The sequence below is a fragment of the Lissotriton helveticus genome, chromosome 2_1 (assembly GCF_964261635.1).
Source record: "Lissotriton helveticus chromosome 2_1, aLisHel1.1, whole genome shotgun sequence".
NCBI classification, from domain to species: Eukaryota; Metazoa; Chordata; class Amphibia; order Caudata; family Salamandridae; genus Lissotriton; species Lissotriton helveticus.
In genome coordinates, this window is record NC_136059.1 from 361,017,129 (window position 1) to 361,036,756 (window position 19,628).

The window sequence follows — 19,628 nt, forward strand, 5'->3', positions numbered from 1 at the left end:
TAACACTAAGGGATTCAGGCAATGGGACCTAATAGGTATTTCAAGAATAGGAGACATGTGGAGCCGGGGAGCAATCATTACATTTGAGGCCCTGAAAGAAAAGTACGGAATGGCGGATACCGAACTTTACCGCTATACACAAATCAGACATGCCTTATAGGGTGCCATCCCACCAGGGACCACACTAGCTGACTCCTCCCCACTGGAGGATAGACTCCTTACTGATCACCTTGAAAAGAAGGCAATCTCGCTCACATACAGTAAACTCATAAACAATCTTCCAGACCCCACGGTAGTACTTCGAAGCAAGTGGGAGGTGGTACTAGGGGATATAGATGACGAAGACTGGTTGTATGCACTAGCCTTGGCAAGAGACGCCTCCATACCATCTCGGCTAAAACTCATACAACTAAAGATATTACATAGAGTATACTATTCACGCACCCTTTTGCACAAACTGGGACACATACCAGAGCCTGAATGTCTGAGAGGTTGTGGATTACAAGGTACATACTACCATACAGCCCGGGGTTAAGCACTCTTGTTCCATCTTAAAGCGCAGAGATATCCCTTCGGGGATCTATTCAGGCGCTATACAAGCACATAAATAAATAAATACACTGTGGGACTGTCCTAAAATACAAACATATTGGACATATGTCATGTCGGATATTTCTGAAGCAACCGGAGTAGAACTACAGCCGGAACCTAGATGCTGCATACTAAATATATGGTCACCCACAGACCTCAACCGGGGGTTAGAAACATGGGCTACACTGGGCATGGCTCTAGCAAAACGGAATATCGCTAGAAAATGGGGATCCACCCTAATACCTTCGAGTACACAGTGGGGGACTGATATGGATGCGGCGATGGTGGCAGAAAGGGCGGTCTATGTACATAGGGGATGCCCGAAAAAATGGGCCAAAATCTGGGAGAAATGGAATGAGTACAGAGGTAACATATGTGAACCCCCGCAGGAACTATCGGAACCTGAATCAAGACCGTAGGGTGGGATACCAGCTGCACTATCTGTATGATGAAAGCATATTCATGAGCAAAAGGGGAACCAAAGGGAATCAGAATGCTATTTTTGTTGATGTAACTGTTTATTGAAGAATTTATCTCGGATACGTGATACATAGAAGGTTATGTATAGATGTACGAACATTGATGACCTCATATATCATAAGAATACATATGCTATGTTGTATGCTACTGAGCAAGAATGCGAAGTAATGATCCAAACAAAGAGCGAACTTTACTGAATGTACTGCATAAGAGAGATAACAACCTGTACCTGTATTGCTACAATGCTAAAAAGCCAATAAAAACTGTTTTAAAAAAAAAATTATACGCTGAATTTCTGTGGAGTAAGACAAAAACGCTGAATTAGTTTTAAGAAGCTCAGGTCTCCCGTTAAGATAGGCCGCTGCAACCTCCCAGATTGGTTTAGCTACCAAGACTGCTTTCTTAGCAGGTCAGGGTATCCGTGTCTGAATTTGAACCTAATGTGCCTCCTTGGTTCAGTATCGAAAGGCACATTAGCTACTCATTCCCTTTATTAGCGAATTGGACTATGTCACACCACACTTTTGTCCACTTCAATAACATTCTTAAAGATACAATTTAAGCCCTATTAATATTGGATAAACTTCTAGCTTCCAACATTAACAAATCGGCCTCAATCTCTTAATGGAATAATAAGCTCCAAACATCTAGCCCCGCAGTTTTAGGTTTCGACTGGGCCAGATCACCCTAGTTTCAGATTTACATGAAGGTAATAAGCCATAATCTTCTGCACTACAAGAGAAGTATAAACTTTCCAACTTGGATTTTTATGTCTCCCTAAAAATTAAAACAAGAATCTTGAAGCTGGGCCCATTGAACAGTATCCCCATTTTCTCTGCCCTCAAGCGTATTTATTCAGGAGGTCATGTAGTCTCTAAGGTCTATGACTTATTGCGCAAGGTACTTGGCCATCCCAACTTCAGTTTAAGCAGTAAATGTTCCAGGTACTTCATTGATAAAAGTAAAGCATAACCCTCAGAGTGGGTTGTGGTAAAATCTGTTCGCCTCTACTCCACGGTAAACTTGTTCCTTCGCTATTAACAACAATTTATGCAGTGCAAACTCTTTACTTGACATCAAGTAAACTATTCAAATTAAAACTGAAGGATATTGAACCTAGCTGGTCATGCAAAACAACACAAGGAGACACAGAACAATTGTTCTTTTGGTGCTCACTACTGACCGGTCATTGAAGCAAAATAGTGGTTCAATTAGGTAAAATCTTTAATGCAACTATCTCATTGGACTTTCCAGCTATTATACTATGAGAGCACTTCGGCGTACAGACCAAGATCTTATTCTCTTTGACCAACTCACCACCACTGCACTCAAAGTTATCTTACTAGATCGGAAAGACTCTAAGCCAGTGTTTCCCAAACTGTGGTTCGCGGACCCCCAGGGGTCCGTGACACATTCCTAGGGGGTCCGCAGGCAGCAGTTTTAAAAGCACTTGAAAGTATCTTGTATAATTAGCAGTTATCAAACAACAATAAACGTGTCAAGATAACACCAGTGATTAGTGTACCTGCTGGATAGAGATTAAGTTTTGTCCAGTGGCAGCTTTGAATGATCTATTGTAGCACAGAGGGATAATACGTCTACTGCAAAGAACGTGTATAATGCATTTTAAAAACAGATTATTTTGTTACTGTGCAGTTCATAGGTGAGAATCGTAATCTAGCACAGTGACCTATAAACGGTCATCAAAGAGCTGCTTTCAAACTGCAAGGTAGTGTCATGCTTCACAGTCTTTCAATATCCTGATACTGCTAAAAAGGTTTATTTGGGTGGAAATACATTTTTATTGTTAAAGTCAATGCTAACCACTGTTTTATGTTCTGAATCCTGAGTTTGTGCTTTTCCAGACCAAGCACTATTTAAAAATGCCATCCACTATGAATGATGTGAATTCTACACCCTGTAGTCCCCTTTGCCTTATGCGACATTTTTTATACACGGATTTACATGTATGATTTACTGTCTCTATGTGTGTGATGGAAAGTGCTCTCTCTCATACAATGGTATGAGAGATGCTATAAAAAATGTAATACATGTGACAGAGGGGCTATGGAGAGATGAGAAGTACTGTTGGAGGGTGATAGTGAGGGAATCGTTGAAGAACCCCAAAAAAGATTGTCGTATTCTGGTGCATAGTGAGGACTTAATTTACTATTCTTTAAAAGCTAATACAATTCAATATGTAATGATAACTGTGTTGTAGACTCCACCATTGTTTCCTAAATGTTTTGGGTGGGCATCCCAAAGCCCCCTTTGTAGTGGTCAGGCTCACTCACTGCACTTGGTGTGCACCGTATGGGGACTGGTCTGAAAACATTTACCAGGGCTGCTTTGGGTTTCCAGTCTGGCCCTGGCAGGAGCAGGAGCCTCATACTGCGAAATAAAACTAACCATTTAAAAGTTAGTCACAGAAATGCAGCACCAACCTTCCCATTAATTTTCTTAATTTTTTCCAAATTCTTTCAATATAAAATACAACAAAAGTGGCAGAGGGTGTTAGCCTCCTTGGCGTAACGACATGCTCCACCACTTCAGAAACACAGTGCTGCACGTATATTTACAAGAATATGATGCAGCCCTGTGTTTCCCCTGCGCTCACGCTAAACTTAACTTTGCACCATAGTGCAAGGGTGACTGCCTTCCTGAACATAAACAATCGAAGGTTTTTCGCAAAAACAAGGAGAATTAAAGCATTTCTCCTTGTTTCGCCAAGTTAAGACCAGGTTTTCCCTGGTCTTAATGTTGGCGCTTTCTCCCATTTACGCTGCCCTTGTTAATAAGGGGCAATGTCAAAATCAATGGGTGTTGCGGGGGAATGCCCATCGCAACACCCACTGCCCACCCCTTTCACGCTAAGCATTGGGTGCAAGGGGGTGTTATTTATAAGGCAGCGTTAAGCCATGATAAGTGGCTTAACGTTGCCTTGTAAATAAAGCGAAGCCCCTATCGCCACAGGAACGTCACAAAAAGTGACTTCTCATGGTGATAGGGGCTTGAAAAAATGCCCCTAAAATACTTACTAATTTGAGTATGTGTTTTGTGTGCACACATGTAATATTATTTTCGAACTAATGTTTTAATGTTGGATTGTTTAATCCTACAAATTGCTCGGGGGTCCCCGGCTTCCAGTGGTGACTCAATGGGGGTCCACAGGAGTCAAAAGTTTGGGAACCACTGCTCTAAGCAAGTCTCCTATCACACTTGGTGGGCATGGGTCACATACGTTAGAAGCATGTACATTGACCAATCCCACTTTCTATGTACCCCCCTTCCATCGAAGAGCATTTGGGAAACTTTGGACTTCTTTATACTCAAAATGCAATAAGGGCCCATTAGTCTCTCCCTGCTCCCTAAGCAGGTTCTTTATATCCACAACAGACCTAGACCACTGTCTTATTGACTTTCCACTTGGCCCCCTTGCTGGCTCACTCAGGCTTCCTCTCGACTCTCCATTTCCCAGATCTTTCCCTCTATACTCGCCCCTCCTTATACACAGCCCCCAACCCATTTACCTGTCCCTGAACCCTGCTAGTCTTTTTGTTTTATTTCCAAATTAGGATGGGGTCTTAAGATTTCCAATGAACCCATTTATTCTCAATATTCTGGAATGAGATTCATCTCCCCCACTTGTCAATTTACCCGGTCAAACAGTCAGGTTGTAGCTTCGTAAATCTAACAGGTAATCTCGTTAAATATTAATCACATTCTCTGATTGTAAGCAATATGGATGGACTATTTATACCATTCTTAAGCACCAGTCAATATCCTGTATCGTCAAGGAATGCTTGGTTTGGAAGGTACCTCCTTTTTTCAATTATTCAAAAATTCAATTAAACTTTTAGAACACAAAAAAATGAAAAACAAAAACGTTGGCGCACGTATGTTTTATAGGATTTGTTCTAATTAAATAGTTCAAAAAAACTTCAAAACAGGCATTTATCTTACCCGATTGTGCGACTGCTAACAACTGGCAGTCTATGGATTCCGATTTTTCGATGACCGCAATCTGAATAATTGGCTTAAAAACAGTGCGGTCAATCGTCCTAAGTAAAGAGGTAAAAAAAATGAAAATCAGCTTTCAAGTGATCAATGCCAAACTCGAAAACAAACCATTTTACAGCCGTTGTCAACATCCACAGAGATAAACGTTTTTTTCAGGGGTGGTGAGAGACTCAACTACCTAAATTCACGGACCTCGTAATGAGGCTCAAAGAAGTGAAGACGTTGCAAGAGAAGGTGATGCAAATGGAGGGTTGATACAAAAATAACACATACTCTCTTTGGAAGGAGAATCAAAACGCACGCTGGAAAAAATAGTCAATTTCTCTCTGAATATGAATATACATGAATATACATCAGCTGCTCGTTAAAACAGTCATGGGTCAAAACAATGTTCTAAAACGAATAAAAGTGCAATTAGTATTGCTGTTAGGAGTGTCTTGGATGCAGCCTGGGAGCTCCAAAACACTTCTGACAGTGCCATTTTATCGGAAAAAAATGTCAGCAATTCCTTGACAGTTTTGACATTAAACGTTTCTTTGAAAATGCTATGTTTGATAAAAATTCCCAACCTGGTGGTAGTATTACCTGGCAATATTTCCAGCTGCAGAAACAATTGAACTTTGCGAGACGGATGCAATTCTGCTCATCCCTTGACCGTCACAACCCAAATCGTACACCTGGAAAGTAAAGATAAAGTTACCTTTACAGCGACTTAGTTACTTTTAGGCCCAATATCAACCTACAGCACCACCTGCTTGTGAGAACAGACATTGGTTTAATACCTGTTGAGCAGGATTTCTGTGCACCCTGCTCCTGCATAGACAATAGTGCACTCTTACCAATCCCCATCAGTTCTGCCTTCAAGCGAGAGATGACTGGGAGGGGGGAGATTATGGAAGATAATTTACGGACTAGCAGTAATGGGGGATCTATATAGGTAACTTTGTCCTACTCCCTTCGTTCCGGCAGTCCCCCATTCTCCACCTGAGGGCAGATTACACAACAAACACAGCAGAAATGGAGGAAGAGAGATATGGGGCATAGACGGGGCAGTGGCGAGAAGCACCAGATTTACCTCTACGCAATGATGTGCTCCTCTATCCGAAATGCCTACATTTGTCCGTCACCCCCAACTTCCAGATACCACTAACTTGGGACATCACCCAATTGCTTAGACAATATTTACAAACACCGTTTAGCCACCACAATGTATTAGAAAGAGGCATTTGCAGATGCCCTGGTGCCAATGCATTTTGTTGTTTTCGATTACATGAAAATCACAATAAAAAGTTTTGAAAAAGAAATGGAGGAAGAGAAGGTACGGGTTGAATCGCCTGATCAAACAGTGCATTGAAACGAAAAAAGCTTAAGTCCAGAGACTCTCTCAACACCTGAATGCTACCTGCTTGGGAGAAAGATACTGAAGCCGCCTTAGGTCTGACACGAGATTAAGGCTCTGACTCAAAGAGTACAGCAGAGTAAATGCAGGAATCCAATAGATCTAGTGATGTTGGGTTTGGCCTGAGCTCAAAGGACTGCCAGACTAGAAAATAAATATTGCTTCCCCAGAGGAGCCTCCACACCACATACCTTGCTAGAACACTGGATAGGTAACAGGACTCTAGGGACTGAAGCTTCCTAATACTACTGATAAAAGATACAGTAACTGGACAAAAGGTCTTCTAAGAGAAGCATTTCAAGTCACACTAGGCCATGGGATTGAAACATCAGTGCGACATCTAGCAAGGTCTAGACACATATCCCAAATAATTGCAGGGCAACTGATGGAATGAAACATTTGCAGTATTCCTGTTAAGTGCCTTTTAAACCCATCGTTGACGGTGAAGAAGGGGCATGCAGGCGCAATAGTCACAAGGTAGGTCTTGAAAGTGTCCAGCTAGTTGCCGGATTAGGCAAGGATTTTAGAGACTAACATGACATGATCCACCAAGTTTATGAACTAGTCGAGATCGCTTTAGGTAGTTCTAAAAGAACAACTTTAGCCACTAGCTTCTATGCTGTGATCTGATGGCACACTTACTGGCATCTACTTGGATGTCCAAGTTCACTGAGGACAGACCAAAGTTAACAAATACTAAATTCTCAGAAGCCAGGTGCTCAAACTAAAAGATGGTAAGGAGAGGTGCAAAACTTTCTCTTGCACATAGATGGTGTCCCTCATTTATGGCGATTGATTTGTTCTCTAGGAAGAAGATATAGAGGTGTGAAATAGTACTTGATAGCATCAAGGTATAGCCACCTGAGCTAAAATGTGCACAGAGCTGGTCTGGATTCTCTATAGGAATATCTGAATTAAAGGTGTTGAAGGAAGGATATACAGAAACCTTTATCTTCAACTACATACTAGGTCACCTCTGCCCAGCTAGCTAAAATGGTTGTCTGGATGCTACAAGCATTAAAGCCTGACTTCAGTGCTTCATAAAGTTCCCACATTCATGAGAGTTAAAATACCTGCTCATTCTAGGACGCTTTCTGGTCATTAATAAGCTCAACATAATTGCCCACTTCCACAGTACCCTTCCAAGCTGGCAAAGGAGGTTACCCCACTTTATTACAGAGTAAAATGTATAGCCTTCATGGCCAAACACACCACAATCTTGAGTACAGGAAAGAAGGATTTGAGGGTAAAAAATTTGGTATTGTGCTCCAACAAGTTTATGTGGATGGACAAATCTGGTTCGTCCAACAAGCCACAAAAAGTGTATTGGATTCCCCACCATAAAACTGGGAGCACGTCCTCACCATCACATAACTAGTACAAAGACTGGATGAATATGGGCTGGCTTGGAAAGACTTCCAAGTAACTGACACCCTGCCTTTCCCCTCTGGAACACCAGGGAGACACATGAAGCTAGGAATGGGTGCCACCCAATTCAAGAGCCTGTGGTCTCAAATTCAATTGCCAATATAGTCTCATTCTTAAATGGCCCAAAGTTGGTCTAATAGCAGATATTCCTCGGTAAGGAAGGTTTTTTCAAGTCTGCATACAGAAAGTTACATATAAAACTGATTTTCTTTTAGAGAATCAGGAAGGATTTTATGGCATGACACGGAGGCCAATATTATGCAATCTCCTTTATTGCTTAGCTCACAGCAGCAACAATGAAAGGATCTAGAACTATAATGAACAGTCTAGATAGGTATATATTGCATGTGCACGTAGTCCAGATTTTCAGCCCAGCAGGCTGTGAAAAATCTAAATTTTACAAGTTCTTTTCTTTGACAGCCCAAGACTGAATATGGTCCTGGTCTTTAGAGCAGGACTGGTATCTGATAGCTCCCTTGACAAACTAGTGATTAATTGTCCAGAGCTGAAGAAAAGGCAGATCGTAATGTAGGCTTGTGGACGAGGGGGACATTCATGCTAAAGGGCATCACTTTGTACTAGTTGTGTTAGTTCCACTAAATAGCTGAGATAACTCAGGACCGGTACATCAAAGTAGGCATCCTTCAGACCACTGAACACAGCAGGTTGTTGTTTAGGAAAGTTGACAGGAGCTTGGCTAAAAGTTAGAATGTTTAACTTTTAGAAAAAGGAACTTGTTGAGCTTGTAGAGATCTATGATGTGGCCTTCAACTCATGAAACCATTTTCTGAAAAGGAATCGGTAAGAACTTCTTTGCCAACATTCCCATTAAAGAAAAATAAGTTGATTTACTTTCTCTTGCACTTCTAACTTTGGTTTTAAAGACTTCAGCCTGTTATTCTGCACATGGAGTAAAATGTTTGTTGTTCTTGTTGCTGTGTTGATTAGAAATGTGATTATCAGCAGTTTTGCTTGCTGCCTCGTTCGCTATGTAGGACTTGTACTTCTCCTGGGCATAGCTCAGAAGCAAGGATCTTGCACCTGAAGCAAAGAGATCCAGAAGAGAGTAAACCCTTGTCGATAAAGAATCTGATACGAGGTGGGAGGTGGCCAGTATTTCTGGATCCTTTAGTGCTCCGGTATCATAATTACCTGCCAAAGCAAGCAGAGGAGGAATGGGTGGCAGAGGGAGGGGGGCATAACACTTTGGAATCTGTAATGACTGTAAAATCTTTCCCTTGGAGGCCGTGGAGTAAAATAAGCACCTTGAGGCAAAGGGGGAAGGGTAGCGAATGTAACAGAATCACTCATAACGCAGGGAGAAGGTATCAAGCCTTCTCAGTTTCCTTTTGTTATCAGACTCTTTTCTAACTGTCTCAATCAAGATACAGGTTCAACTGTAAGAGAGGTGTCAGGAATTGTTTGTAATTTTGTTTGTAAACAGATTTTATTAAGCATTTCTGCATTTGCATACTGTAACAACACAATCATTTAGTTTTGTTTCATTGCTCTCATTTGGTGCATGTGCAGCTAATTTGTATAGTCCAAAGCGGTTAAAACTATAACATTAACTTACGTCCCACACCTCCTCTAAGTCATCTTGACAGTAGGTCTTGTGTGAGGGGCTGGGTCCAAGTGTGTTATAGGTTTCCTATTTGAGTGCACAGGGTGAAGTGGTGTATTTTTAGTGAAGTGCCAACCTTATGCGGTTTCTCTTTCATCCTCCGAGGTTCCTAGGTCTGGATATTCGAGGTTGTGTACGAAGGTCCCCCAGGCCCTAGCTATCTCTATGCGCCGTAGTCCTCTCAGATGCTCGCATTAAGTTTGCATCCCTCATATCCTGTCCATTTCATGAGTTCTTTGCGCCAGGTGGTCAACCTGGGTCCCCCCCTTCAATTTCCAGTTCCTTTTTGCCAGAATATATGCCAGGTCTTGGAATTTGCTAGTGACTTTCGTTTTTGCCAGATGGGGAAACTAGCCCAATAGGCAATAAGCCGGCAAGCATGGCAGCTCCCTATCTATCTATCACCGTCTGTACAACGCCTTCCCAGAATCCTGTAGCTGAGTCAGTCCCAGAACATATTTAGGATGTGGGCCTGGAGTGTGCCGCATCGTGGGCAAACCGCTTTTCTACTTGGAAATATCTGCTTATGCGTTCGGGGGGTCAGGTATGCTCTATGCAGGACATAATAGTTTATCAGCCTGAATCACGCATTTTTGGATACTTGTGGTGTCCCAACCAGTATATTATCCCATTCTTTGGCCGGGATTGGTATACCCAAATCCCCCTCCCACTGGAGTCACTGCTTTTCTAATGGACGTAGGCCATCTGCGTGGAGCACTCTGTATAGGCAAGACACAGCTTTGATTGTGCCTGCTATTAAGGCCATATAGTAGCAAGCTGCTGTGATGGGGGTTCCGTGTTTCCAGTTCTCAAGCTAGGAGTCAGGCGTTGGACAGAACTTATGAGGCAGCAAGAGAGGACACCTACCGGAGGAGGGACCCTGCTAGGCTCTAATCCCCAGTGCAGCTCCATCCACCAAGGGCATTAAGACAGCAAACTGAGACTAGATCTCCTAATTTGCATTAGCGACAGAAATAATAATTTGGTTCTATCTTACCGAACAGGCAAGAAAAGGCCATCAATGCCGAGAAGGGAAGTGGGAATTTACCAGACAGTAAAGCAACATCTCTAGAGTTGATAAGGGTTTGGTCCTTGGGAGGCTAAAACAAGTTACTAAAGGGCAGTGAGGGAGATAAGGCTGCCACATGGGGGTACTGTCCACTAGCATAAAGGGCACTTTATACACTTTATACACAGCCCAGTAACTGAGACTCTGTACTCACCATCGTCACCATGTGGACCTCACCAATGTGGAAATCATGGACCTATCTCCGCTCCTCTTCCCTGCAAGTCATCATGCTAGTAGTTTTCCTGCCTTGTTGCCCACATCGTACAGGTTGTACTGTTTGAACCTATAGAATACCCAGCTCCTGGTGCAGCAGGGCTCGATTGTCATCTCTTCTTTTCTATATTTGGGAAGCTATATGATCACCCTGGTGTTGGACCTATTGGGCCTACAACGTTGCCAGTGTGGCCCCTAGTTCCTTAGTCTCTCTATCCTTGCCTTTTCTCTTCCAGGCTACGAGCGTGATAAGGTGGCCCTATATCACCATTTTGAACGTCTCCAATAAGCAGAGGCTTCTGCAGCTCATATGGCTTGAACATATAGTTCTGTACCCTCCTGAGCAAACCTCTTGGTCTGCCAGGCTGTCTGCCCCCATGGGTCTAGTCACCAGTCCAGGGTGGTGCTGGGAGCAGTGTGCGTTAGCGGCAGACTCAAAAGTTGCATGGTCAGAGATGCCCCATGGAAGGTATTTGATCTCTTCACAGCACCCTAGGAGGAATGCCAGGATCAGGAATTAATCTAGGCATGACAAAGATTGTATGGCATTAACATCAAATAAGTACTGTCGCACCACTAGGTCCCTGGCCCGCCAGGGATCCGTCAGACCAATGGCTGTCAGGAACATGGTCAGCCTGGAATCTTCCCAGGGAAAGCTAGGGTTGACTCGGGGAGGGGAAAGACGCATTGGCAACCATAGGATGACTGAATGAGAGTCCATAGGCACACTGTACCAAATCTTGCCATGTCGTACACACTGAGGCACAGACACACTGAGGCACAGATGCACCTCACAATCCGCTCTTAGAATGTAAAGGGGCTAGGGAACAAATAAGAGGGATGGTCCTGAAATACTTGGCATGGTGGGCTCCAGACCTAGTCCTGCTGCAAGAAACCCGCACACTGGGCAATAACTGAGTGTCTACGAAGGGGCAAATATACACTCTTAGCCCATTCGAGGTGCTCCACAGGCTCCCGTGGAACATGTAAAAAGTCGCTGTCGTATATGGTTACACAGACCTGGTTAGAGCCACAGGGTTGCTAGGCAGCAGTGGGATAATTAGTTTATCTTTTCATTTGATGGACTAAGATAGAAGACCAAGTCTTGAAACTTTCAGATTATGCAATCTTTGCCATTTGCAGATCATGAAATAAGAGCCCTGGTCCGAACAAAATGTTTTGATGAAACAGAGCATATGAATGAATTGAAGCGAATTTGCTACTTCATAGACAATTCTAAGAGTTCTTTGCTTGTAGTTGCCAGCATCTGCAATACAGCTGATTTTTTTCCTCAAACAGTACTTTGATAATTATTTGTGAATGTGACACCAACACATTTGACAGTTGGTAGAAGCTGGTCTTTTCTCTTTAGTGCCACGTACTCCTCTTAATGCAATCACAAAAAAAGTAATACAATAAAAGTTAAAGAACCTAACAATGATGTTTCTAAAATTAAACCAAATCTGCCAACTATTTCATGTGGATTTGTATAATATACTTAGCAGAGAAGCCTTTATTGGACATGGAAAGAAAATAGCAGAACTCTGTACCTGAATAACGCCTTTCTCTGACCGAGTGTATAAAGTGTTCCGGGAGTTGTCAATGGCAATTTGGACTATAGGGTCTAGGGAAACAAAATCAAAATGTAAACTTCAAATAAATCTCCTTTTAAAATGCTGGGTCCCTTCCCTCCCCCCATCACACCACAACATAATCCTGTGGTCATCAAAATCAAGGAAAAGGGTAATATACAAACAATCACTTTTGATAATAAAATCGCGCCATTCTGGGTGCATGCATAAAGGCAGGGCTGGGAACAGAGATAAAAGATCTGCAACAGGTACAATTGTAGTGATAATAATTTTCTTTATCAACAAGCTCTTAGTACCAACCGTCCTCAGAGAACGTAAACTGCAGCACTGATGGGACAAGGAAGGAGAGGGTGCTCTTCGAGTGATTTATTTTCCTGCAGCGCTGGCTGAACCACCCGGTTTCTGCCTTCAAGGGGAAAAAAGACAACGGCGTGGCATATGAACTTATACGAATATTTTCCATGTCAGAAAAAAAATATTCACAACTCATCGCTAAACTCTCCAGCAGCAGAACTTTTAGAAGACACTCCACTACTCAAGCTTTCACACGAACAGTTTAAGGTAGAGGTATTCACATACACCCTGCATAACTAAGGCACAACACCACTTATTTGCTCTGTGCTCTACTATAGCGTGATATTTTACTGAGCAATTACTAGGCCAGTTCAGACGCCAGATTCTGAGCTGGTCTGTCTCCAGTGCTACAATTGTTTCTGAAACTTGAATATCAAATGTATTGGTGCTGTAGGTAAGCATCATTACGTTTCTTCATCGTCCAACAAGCCTCAAGCCGTTCGCTGTATGAATAGTTAGTGAAACATGAGGCACATATATGTAGCGCGCAGAAGACATACAGACAAATGATCAGTGTCTGGGAAGGGAAGGCTTGACAGAAGCAAAACTGGACTGCAGCGGGCTGTGCTTTATTTTCTTTCAGACTGAGGATGCTTACAGATCAGGCTCCTAGGGAGTATGACTGCTTCCACTGCGACTCAGGTCGCTCTGTGTGACCGTCACAGCCAGTCAGGAGCTGCAGAGTGTCTGCGACTTCATCACTGATTGTTGAGGCCGAAGCGGACCGAATCGGTGTGTGAAGCACGCGCTGAGAGTCCGGGATTAAGGTGAGGCTTTCGAGATGCACATAGGGCTCCTGAACAGCATTCACTGGAAGTGGTCCATGATGCAGTTTTAATTTTAGAAATTTACAGGGTCACCCTCACATTAAATTTTCGAAGGTTCCAGATTCCAACAATTCAGTAAAACCAGACCCTTATAATAATGTGGGGTTTGAAGAGGACCCAGTGATCACAGTTGAACGTTTTAGATCAGTAATTAAGCATTATTAAAACAAGCATTTGCAATGCAATAGGTCTCGCCTTTCAATCAATCAATCAAGCAAATTTGTATAGCGCGCTACTCACCCGTTAGGGTCTCAAGGCGCTGGGAAGGGGGGGGGGGGGGTCCCTACTGCGCGAACAGCCAGGTCTTGAGTGGTTTCCTGAAGGAGAGATGGTCCTGGGTCCGCCGTAGGTGGGTGGGAAGGGAGTTCCATGTCTTGGCCGCCAGGTAGGAGAAGGATCTTCCTCCGGCGTTGGCTTTGCGGATTCGTGGGACGGTGGCGAGGGCGAGGTTGGCGGATCGGAGCTGGCGGGTGGGTGTGTAGAGTGTGAGGCGGCTGTTGAGGTAATTGGGGCCCAGGCGGTGGAGAGCCTTGTGTGCGTGGGTGAGGAGTCCGAACGTGATCCTCTTGCTGACAGGGAGCCAGTACAGGTCTCTCAGATGGGCAGAGATGTGGCTGTGACAGGGGATGTCCAGGATGAGTCGTGCAGAGGCATTCTGTATGCGCTGGAGTCTTTTCTGGAGTTTGGCTGTGGTTCCGGCATAGAGGGTGTTCCCGTAGTCCAGTCGGCTGGTGACGAGGGCCTGGGTGACCGTCTTCCTGGTTCCGGTGGGGATCCATCGGAAGATCTTTCGGAGCATGCGCAGAGTGTTGAAACAGGTTGACGAGACGGCGTTGACTTGTTTGGTCATCGAGAGAGAGGAATCTAGGATGAAGCCTAGGTTGCGTGCATGGTCCGTTGGCTTGGGGGCGGTGCCCAGGGCCGGGGCCCACCAGGAGTCGTCCCAGGCGGAGGGAGATGGTCCGAGGATGAGGACTTCCGTCTTGTCTGAGTTCAGTTTCAGACGGCTGAGCTTCATCCATTCCGTGACGTCTTTCATTCCTTCCTGGAGGCTGGCTCTGGCGGTGGTGGGGTCGTTGGTGAGGGAGAGGATCAGCTGGGTGTCGTCAGCGTAGGAGATGATGTTACGGTTGTGTTGGCGTGCGATGGCTGCGAGGGGGCTCATGTAGACGTTAAAGAGGGTGGGGCTGAGAGAGGATCCTTGCGGGACGCCGCAGATGACTTCGGTGGCCGCGGATCGGAACGGGGGGAGGCGGACTCTCTGGATTCTTCCGGCGAGGAACGAGATGATCCACTCCAAGGCTGTTCCTTGGATTCCAGTGTTGTTGAGGCGCTGTATCAGGGTGCGGTGGCATACGGTGTCAAAGGCTGCTGAGAGGTCCAGGAGGATGAGGGCAGCTGTTTTCCCGTTGTCGAGAAGGGACCTGATGTCGTCGGTAGCTGCGATGAGGGCGGTCTCGGTGCTGTGGTTTGCTCGGAAACCGGACTGCGAGGGGTCGAGGGAGCCGTTTGTCTCGAGGAAGGCAGAGTGTTGTTTGTAGACGGTCTTCTCGATGACTTTGGCAGGAAAAGGGAGGAGCGAGATGGGGCGGAAGTTCTTGAGGTCCGTTGGGTCCGCGGTGGGTTTCTTCAGGAGGGCGCTGAGCTCGGCATGTTTCCAGCTCTCCGGGAAGGTGGCGGATGCGAAGGAGCTGTTGATGATGTCTCGGAGTTGGGGTGCGATGATGGAGTCGGCTTTGTCGACATACAGGGAGAGCGTGAGATGAGGGAACAGGTGGCAGAGGGAGAGAGAGGGTTGGCCACACAGATGGGGGAGGGGAACAGGGAAGGGATAGAAAAGAAGGGACGAGGGAGGAAATTTACAATATTTTCATAAAAAGTGTTAAATCGTTTAAAATGAGGAAGATGGTTAGATGGAGGCACAAAGAAGGGCAGATGTAGAGAGACCAAGGAGGAGCCGAGGAACAGGTAGGAAGGAAGGAGAAAGGTGAGGTGCACAAATGAGAGTTAAAAAAAAAAAAAATCGAAGACGGGAGAGGGGTGAGAGACTAAAGAGGGATAAAAAAGAGGGAGGGACATATGCAAGTGGGAAGCAAAGTGCAGAGAAGAAGGGGTGACAGAAGACAGTGAAAGGTGTAAGAGTCGATGGGGTGTGAAGAGGTTGCGGACTATGAACGAAACAGAATGAATGGAGAGAGGAGGGTCAGAATGTAAGCTAAAGGAGTAAAATAGAAAACGGAGGAGGAAAGAGGGCAAGGGAAGATGAAATGCAGAGGAGTAGAACTGACGGAAAGGAGACACATGGAGAGGAAGAGGGAGGGACTATGGTGCTGTAAAATGGGAGTGATTACGAACAAGGAAAGAGGAGAGAGTGCGATCGAAACAGGGTAGGAAGAGAAACCTGGGAGTACAAGGAAGAGGCTTCCGGTCCCGGCGCACTGGCCTGTCGGAAGTGAGAGGAAGAGGGGATGGAAAGGGCGAGCTACGAGGTGGGACAGCAAGAGAAGAATGGAAAGTACAAGAGATAAGTGGATAGTGGGTGTGAGGGGGAAGGCCGGGGAGACTGAACAACAAGCGTGCGCACCTCTCGCTGAAATTTTAAAAAAAGCATCAACTGAGAGTGCTGCGTGCGTGCAGTCTGGTAATTTTCAAGCACTGCACTTGTGCTTTTGGCGCGCCCCCGCAAGGTGGATGCCGCCACAAGTTCGAGTGTGTGCTTGAAATTGACCAGAGCCACGGCTAAAGGGCTCCTATGCAGCGCATGCGCACTGCGTAGGCGAGACCTAAAAAGGAATACTCGCAGAAACACTGACTGGGAAGTCAGCATTTAGAACTGAATGAAAAGAATTGTATATGTATGTAACTCATGTGTCCTTCAAAAAGCCTAAAGTGTTTAGTACAGTAAGGAAAGTGGATGCCAAAAAAGGGAATAGTTCACACAACAAAAAGATTCCCATTTCACAAAATGTTCACTCTTTGTTTGGTTCCTACACAAACGATGATAAAGACAAAGTGTCCATAACACTGTTGAAGTGTGATGTTAATCATGGTGCATTTCAAAGATAAAATGCTCATATGAGAATACAAAAAATAACTGTGTGTATAGGTAGAAATGGGTTTAAACAATCTTGCTAAACATTCTAGTACAAACTTGTGACCACTAAAGTTCAACAAAAAAAACAGAGAAGTATACAGTGTGAGAGAATAGTCATCTGTTAAACTAGCAGGTTTACTCAGGATTTCACAGAACCGTATTAGTTATGGGCTACCCTAGCCCCATAATCTTTACCCAATTATTATTTCATTGGAGATGCATATCCATCGGTAGCAATATCGGAAATGTTACCAGTTATCAACAAAAACTAAGATTGAATAATTCCTCCCCTTATCTCAGGGGCTTTAATGATACTGTCTATCTGGAATAAATGTCTACTTACAGCATGAGTTATGTGTACATAGTTAATTTATGTTTAATTATATTCTTATGTATATGTTTAATTATAAGTTGTATACAGCTTAAGAGGTTACACTACAAACAGTAGTCCTGGCACCAGATAATCCTTAAACAAAAGGCTCTTTCGTCGCTGTACTTACATCCTTGCCCAAAGTTGCCACAAAATCTCTGAGCAGATCTAACTTTGTAATTTGGAAGCAGCTTTTATATAATCCAGCTAGGCACCCTATCCACTCCAATCTATGACTCATCTTATGCTTCTTCCCTCGAAACAGCAGCCTCCTATTGCCATATTCTGAACACGCTCCCTTTCATTCTCATCCTCCTTGCATTAAGTGCGTTGTCACCGAGTAATCCAAAATTTTACATGAGTCCTCTTAAATCAATGGCAAGGATATATTAGACAACAGGCATTTAAAACGGAGCTATGGATCATAACATTCACACACAGCAAAAGAACGGGCATCAAGGGGTTGTGATATCCTTTCAATGATGGCACGTGCCAGTATATAATTTTCCATATACAGTCTGAAGCCTGGGGATATTGTATGATGTCGGTCTGCAGGAAGACGGTATAAACACATTTCTAATATGCAGAGAAAGCACCCGCAATTTAACTAGGGTTTGTCCTCAAAGTAATCAATGTACATGCACGTTTACTATGGGTAAAGTCTTGTTTTGCTAAAGAGAATCTAAGCAAGACCTCAGAGGACCGTCACAATGTATACACAATGTCATTATTAATAAGGCTTCTCAGACAAACGTAGACATTTCATACACATTCTGAGCCATATGAGCCCCTTGGGGAGTCTAATGGTTTGAAAGAAACTGTCACAAGAATAAAACATCATGTAAATAAACCAAAGGCCACTCCTGAATGTTTCTATCCCATCACAACAAACCTTACCTGATAAGCCACTTCATAGAGGCAGCCATCTTTTCCAGCCAAGAAAATACGGCCATTATCATTTGACGTTATAGTCAGAAGATATGTATTGTCAGTTGGAAGTGAATATAGTGGATCTGGAAGAAGCTGCATTCCACCCGACAAGCTGTCATTCAGATTTACACTACCTGCCATAAGACAAAAAATACACAAGAACATAAACCTTTTGAGTGTGTCAAACATCATTACTAATACATTCTTGTTGTTATGTAACTACTACACAAAACAAATTTGGCAGTAATGGCCCAACCCTCGTACTAGTCCATGGTTCAATAATAAATTAACTTTGGTGCTTAACCCCGAGGTCCAACTGTCTGAGACCCTCCTAAGTTACACTTTACACAAAATCACAAATACGAATTTATATAGTCCTTGATAATTTTATCTAGATATAATTCACAGAAATTCAATCTGCCCATGATGTTATGGCAACAAAATCATTCGCGTTCAGTCCATCCAATAAATTCCAAGCACCATTAACAGGAAAAATGATAGTGAAATGTAATCCTTCAATCTTCTTTTTGTCTTATAACAAACATTTCAGCCTAGCCAACGCGTTTCGTCCCTTAAAAGGGAGATAATCAGGGATCACTTATGGGAAATGTCATGAGTAAAATATCAGCAGTACAACTCTTTTCAGTATAAAATGTAATTGACAGGTATTATCTGCTGTTAGTTTCACACTGACCTAGATTTACTGGCAACACTTCACTCTTTCATAATTTGAAAACTAGCACCTGCAGGGTTGTATTTGTGAGTTTAATTATGCAACTAACTTTTAAAAAAGAAAACCTAAACTACGAAATTAATCTTTCATGTAATGCAGAGATCTCAAGAAGCACCACGTCATTTGCGAATAGTTTACCCAATCCTGATTTCGGTCTTCTGACTACAGTACTTGTAATTTAGCTTTTTCCACTACAAGTCCAAGCCTACAAGTGCCACAATGCAAACAAGCATTAGCATAGTTAATATGTCTCACCTCTAGGAACCTCTAGCTCTGCAAATTGCTTTTGGCGGTGCTGTACAGAGCCGGAAGGCTGGCAAGCAGCGTCCCAAAAAAGAATTTTTTAAAAAGCGAAACGGCAGTAACATCATTCTGATGACACAAGCACCCATCCGAACACATGCACACCAGCAAAGTAAAGCAAGTACAATTCGCCTTACATTTTAATTTACTGATCCAAGATGAAGGAACACTACTTGGACTGGAAAATTAAAAAACTTACGATTATTTAGCACCAAAGCGCCTCCAAAAACAGGCATTTGCAATGCAATAGGTCTCGCATTAATTAAGTTTGAGCTATTTGCATTGCTAAGTATTGCAACACCAATTGCAACAAAAGTCTATTTATTTATTTATTTAGTGTTTTCTATAGCGCAAACATCCAACATTTGAAGAATTCCATTCATCGCAACATTCAACAAGCATTTGCAATGCAATATGTCTCGCAGCATTAAAGTTTGAGGTATTGGCATTGTATATGACAATGTGTTGCATTAAATTTTTAGCAAAGTCTGTATTGGTGTATAAAGATGATAGCGATGGAGTGGGGGATAGACTGCTAGTTTTGCAGTTATAAGCATATATTGTAAGTATGTGTTTTTATGATAAAATGTGTGTTGTGTGT

At 43.5% G+C, this 19,628-nt stretch overlaps 1 protein-coding gene across 2 annotated transcripts in view; it reads right to left on the reverse strand.

Moving 5' to 3' along the window:
* The window catches only part of NUP155 (nucleoporin 155), an 898,957-nt gene that overhangs the window by 702,408 nt on the left and 176,921 nt on the right, over positions 1-19,628 (reverse strand). For both annotated transcript variants that reach the window (XM_078674974.1, XM_078674975.1), the window contains exons 6-10: positions 17,959-18,125; positions 12,717-12,822; positions 12,375-12,448; positions 5,677-5,768; positions 5,035-5,132 (exon numbers count right to left, since the gene is read on the reverse strand). In XM_078674974.1, the coding sequence (XP_078531100.1) occupies positions 5,035-5,132; positions 5,677-5,768; positions 12,375-12,448; positions 12,717-12,822; positions 17,959-18,125 (537 nt within the window). The remainder of the gene's footprint in view (positions 1-5,034; positions 5,133-5,676; positions 5,769-12,374; positions 12,449-12,716; positions 12,823-17,958; positions 18,126-19,628) is intronic.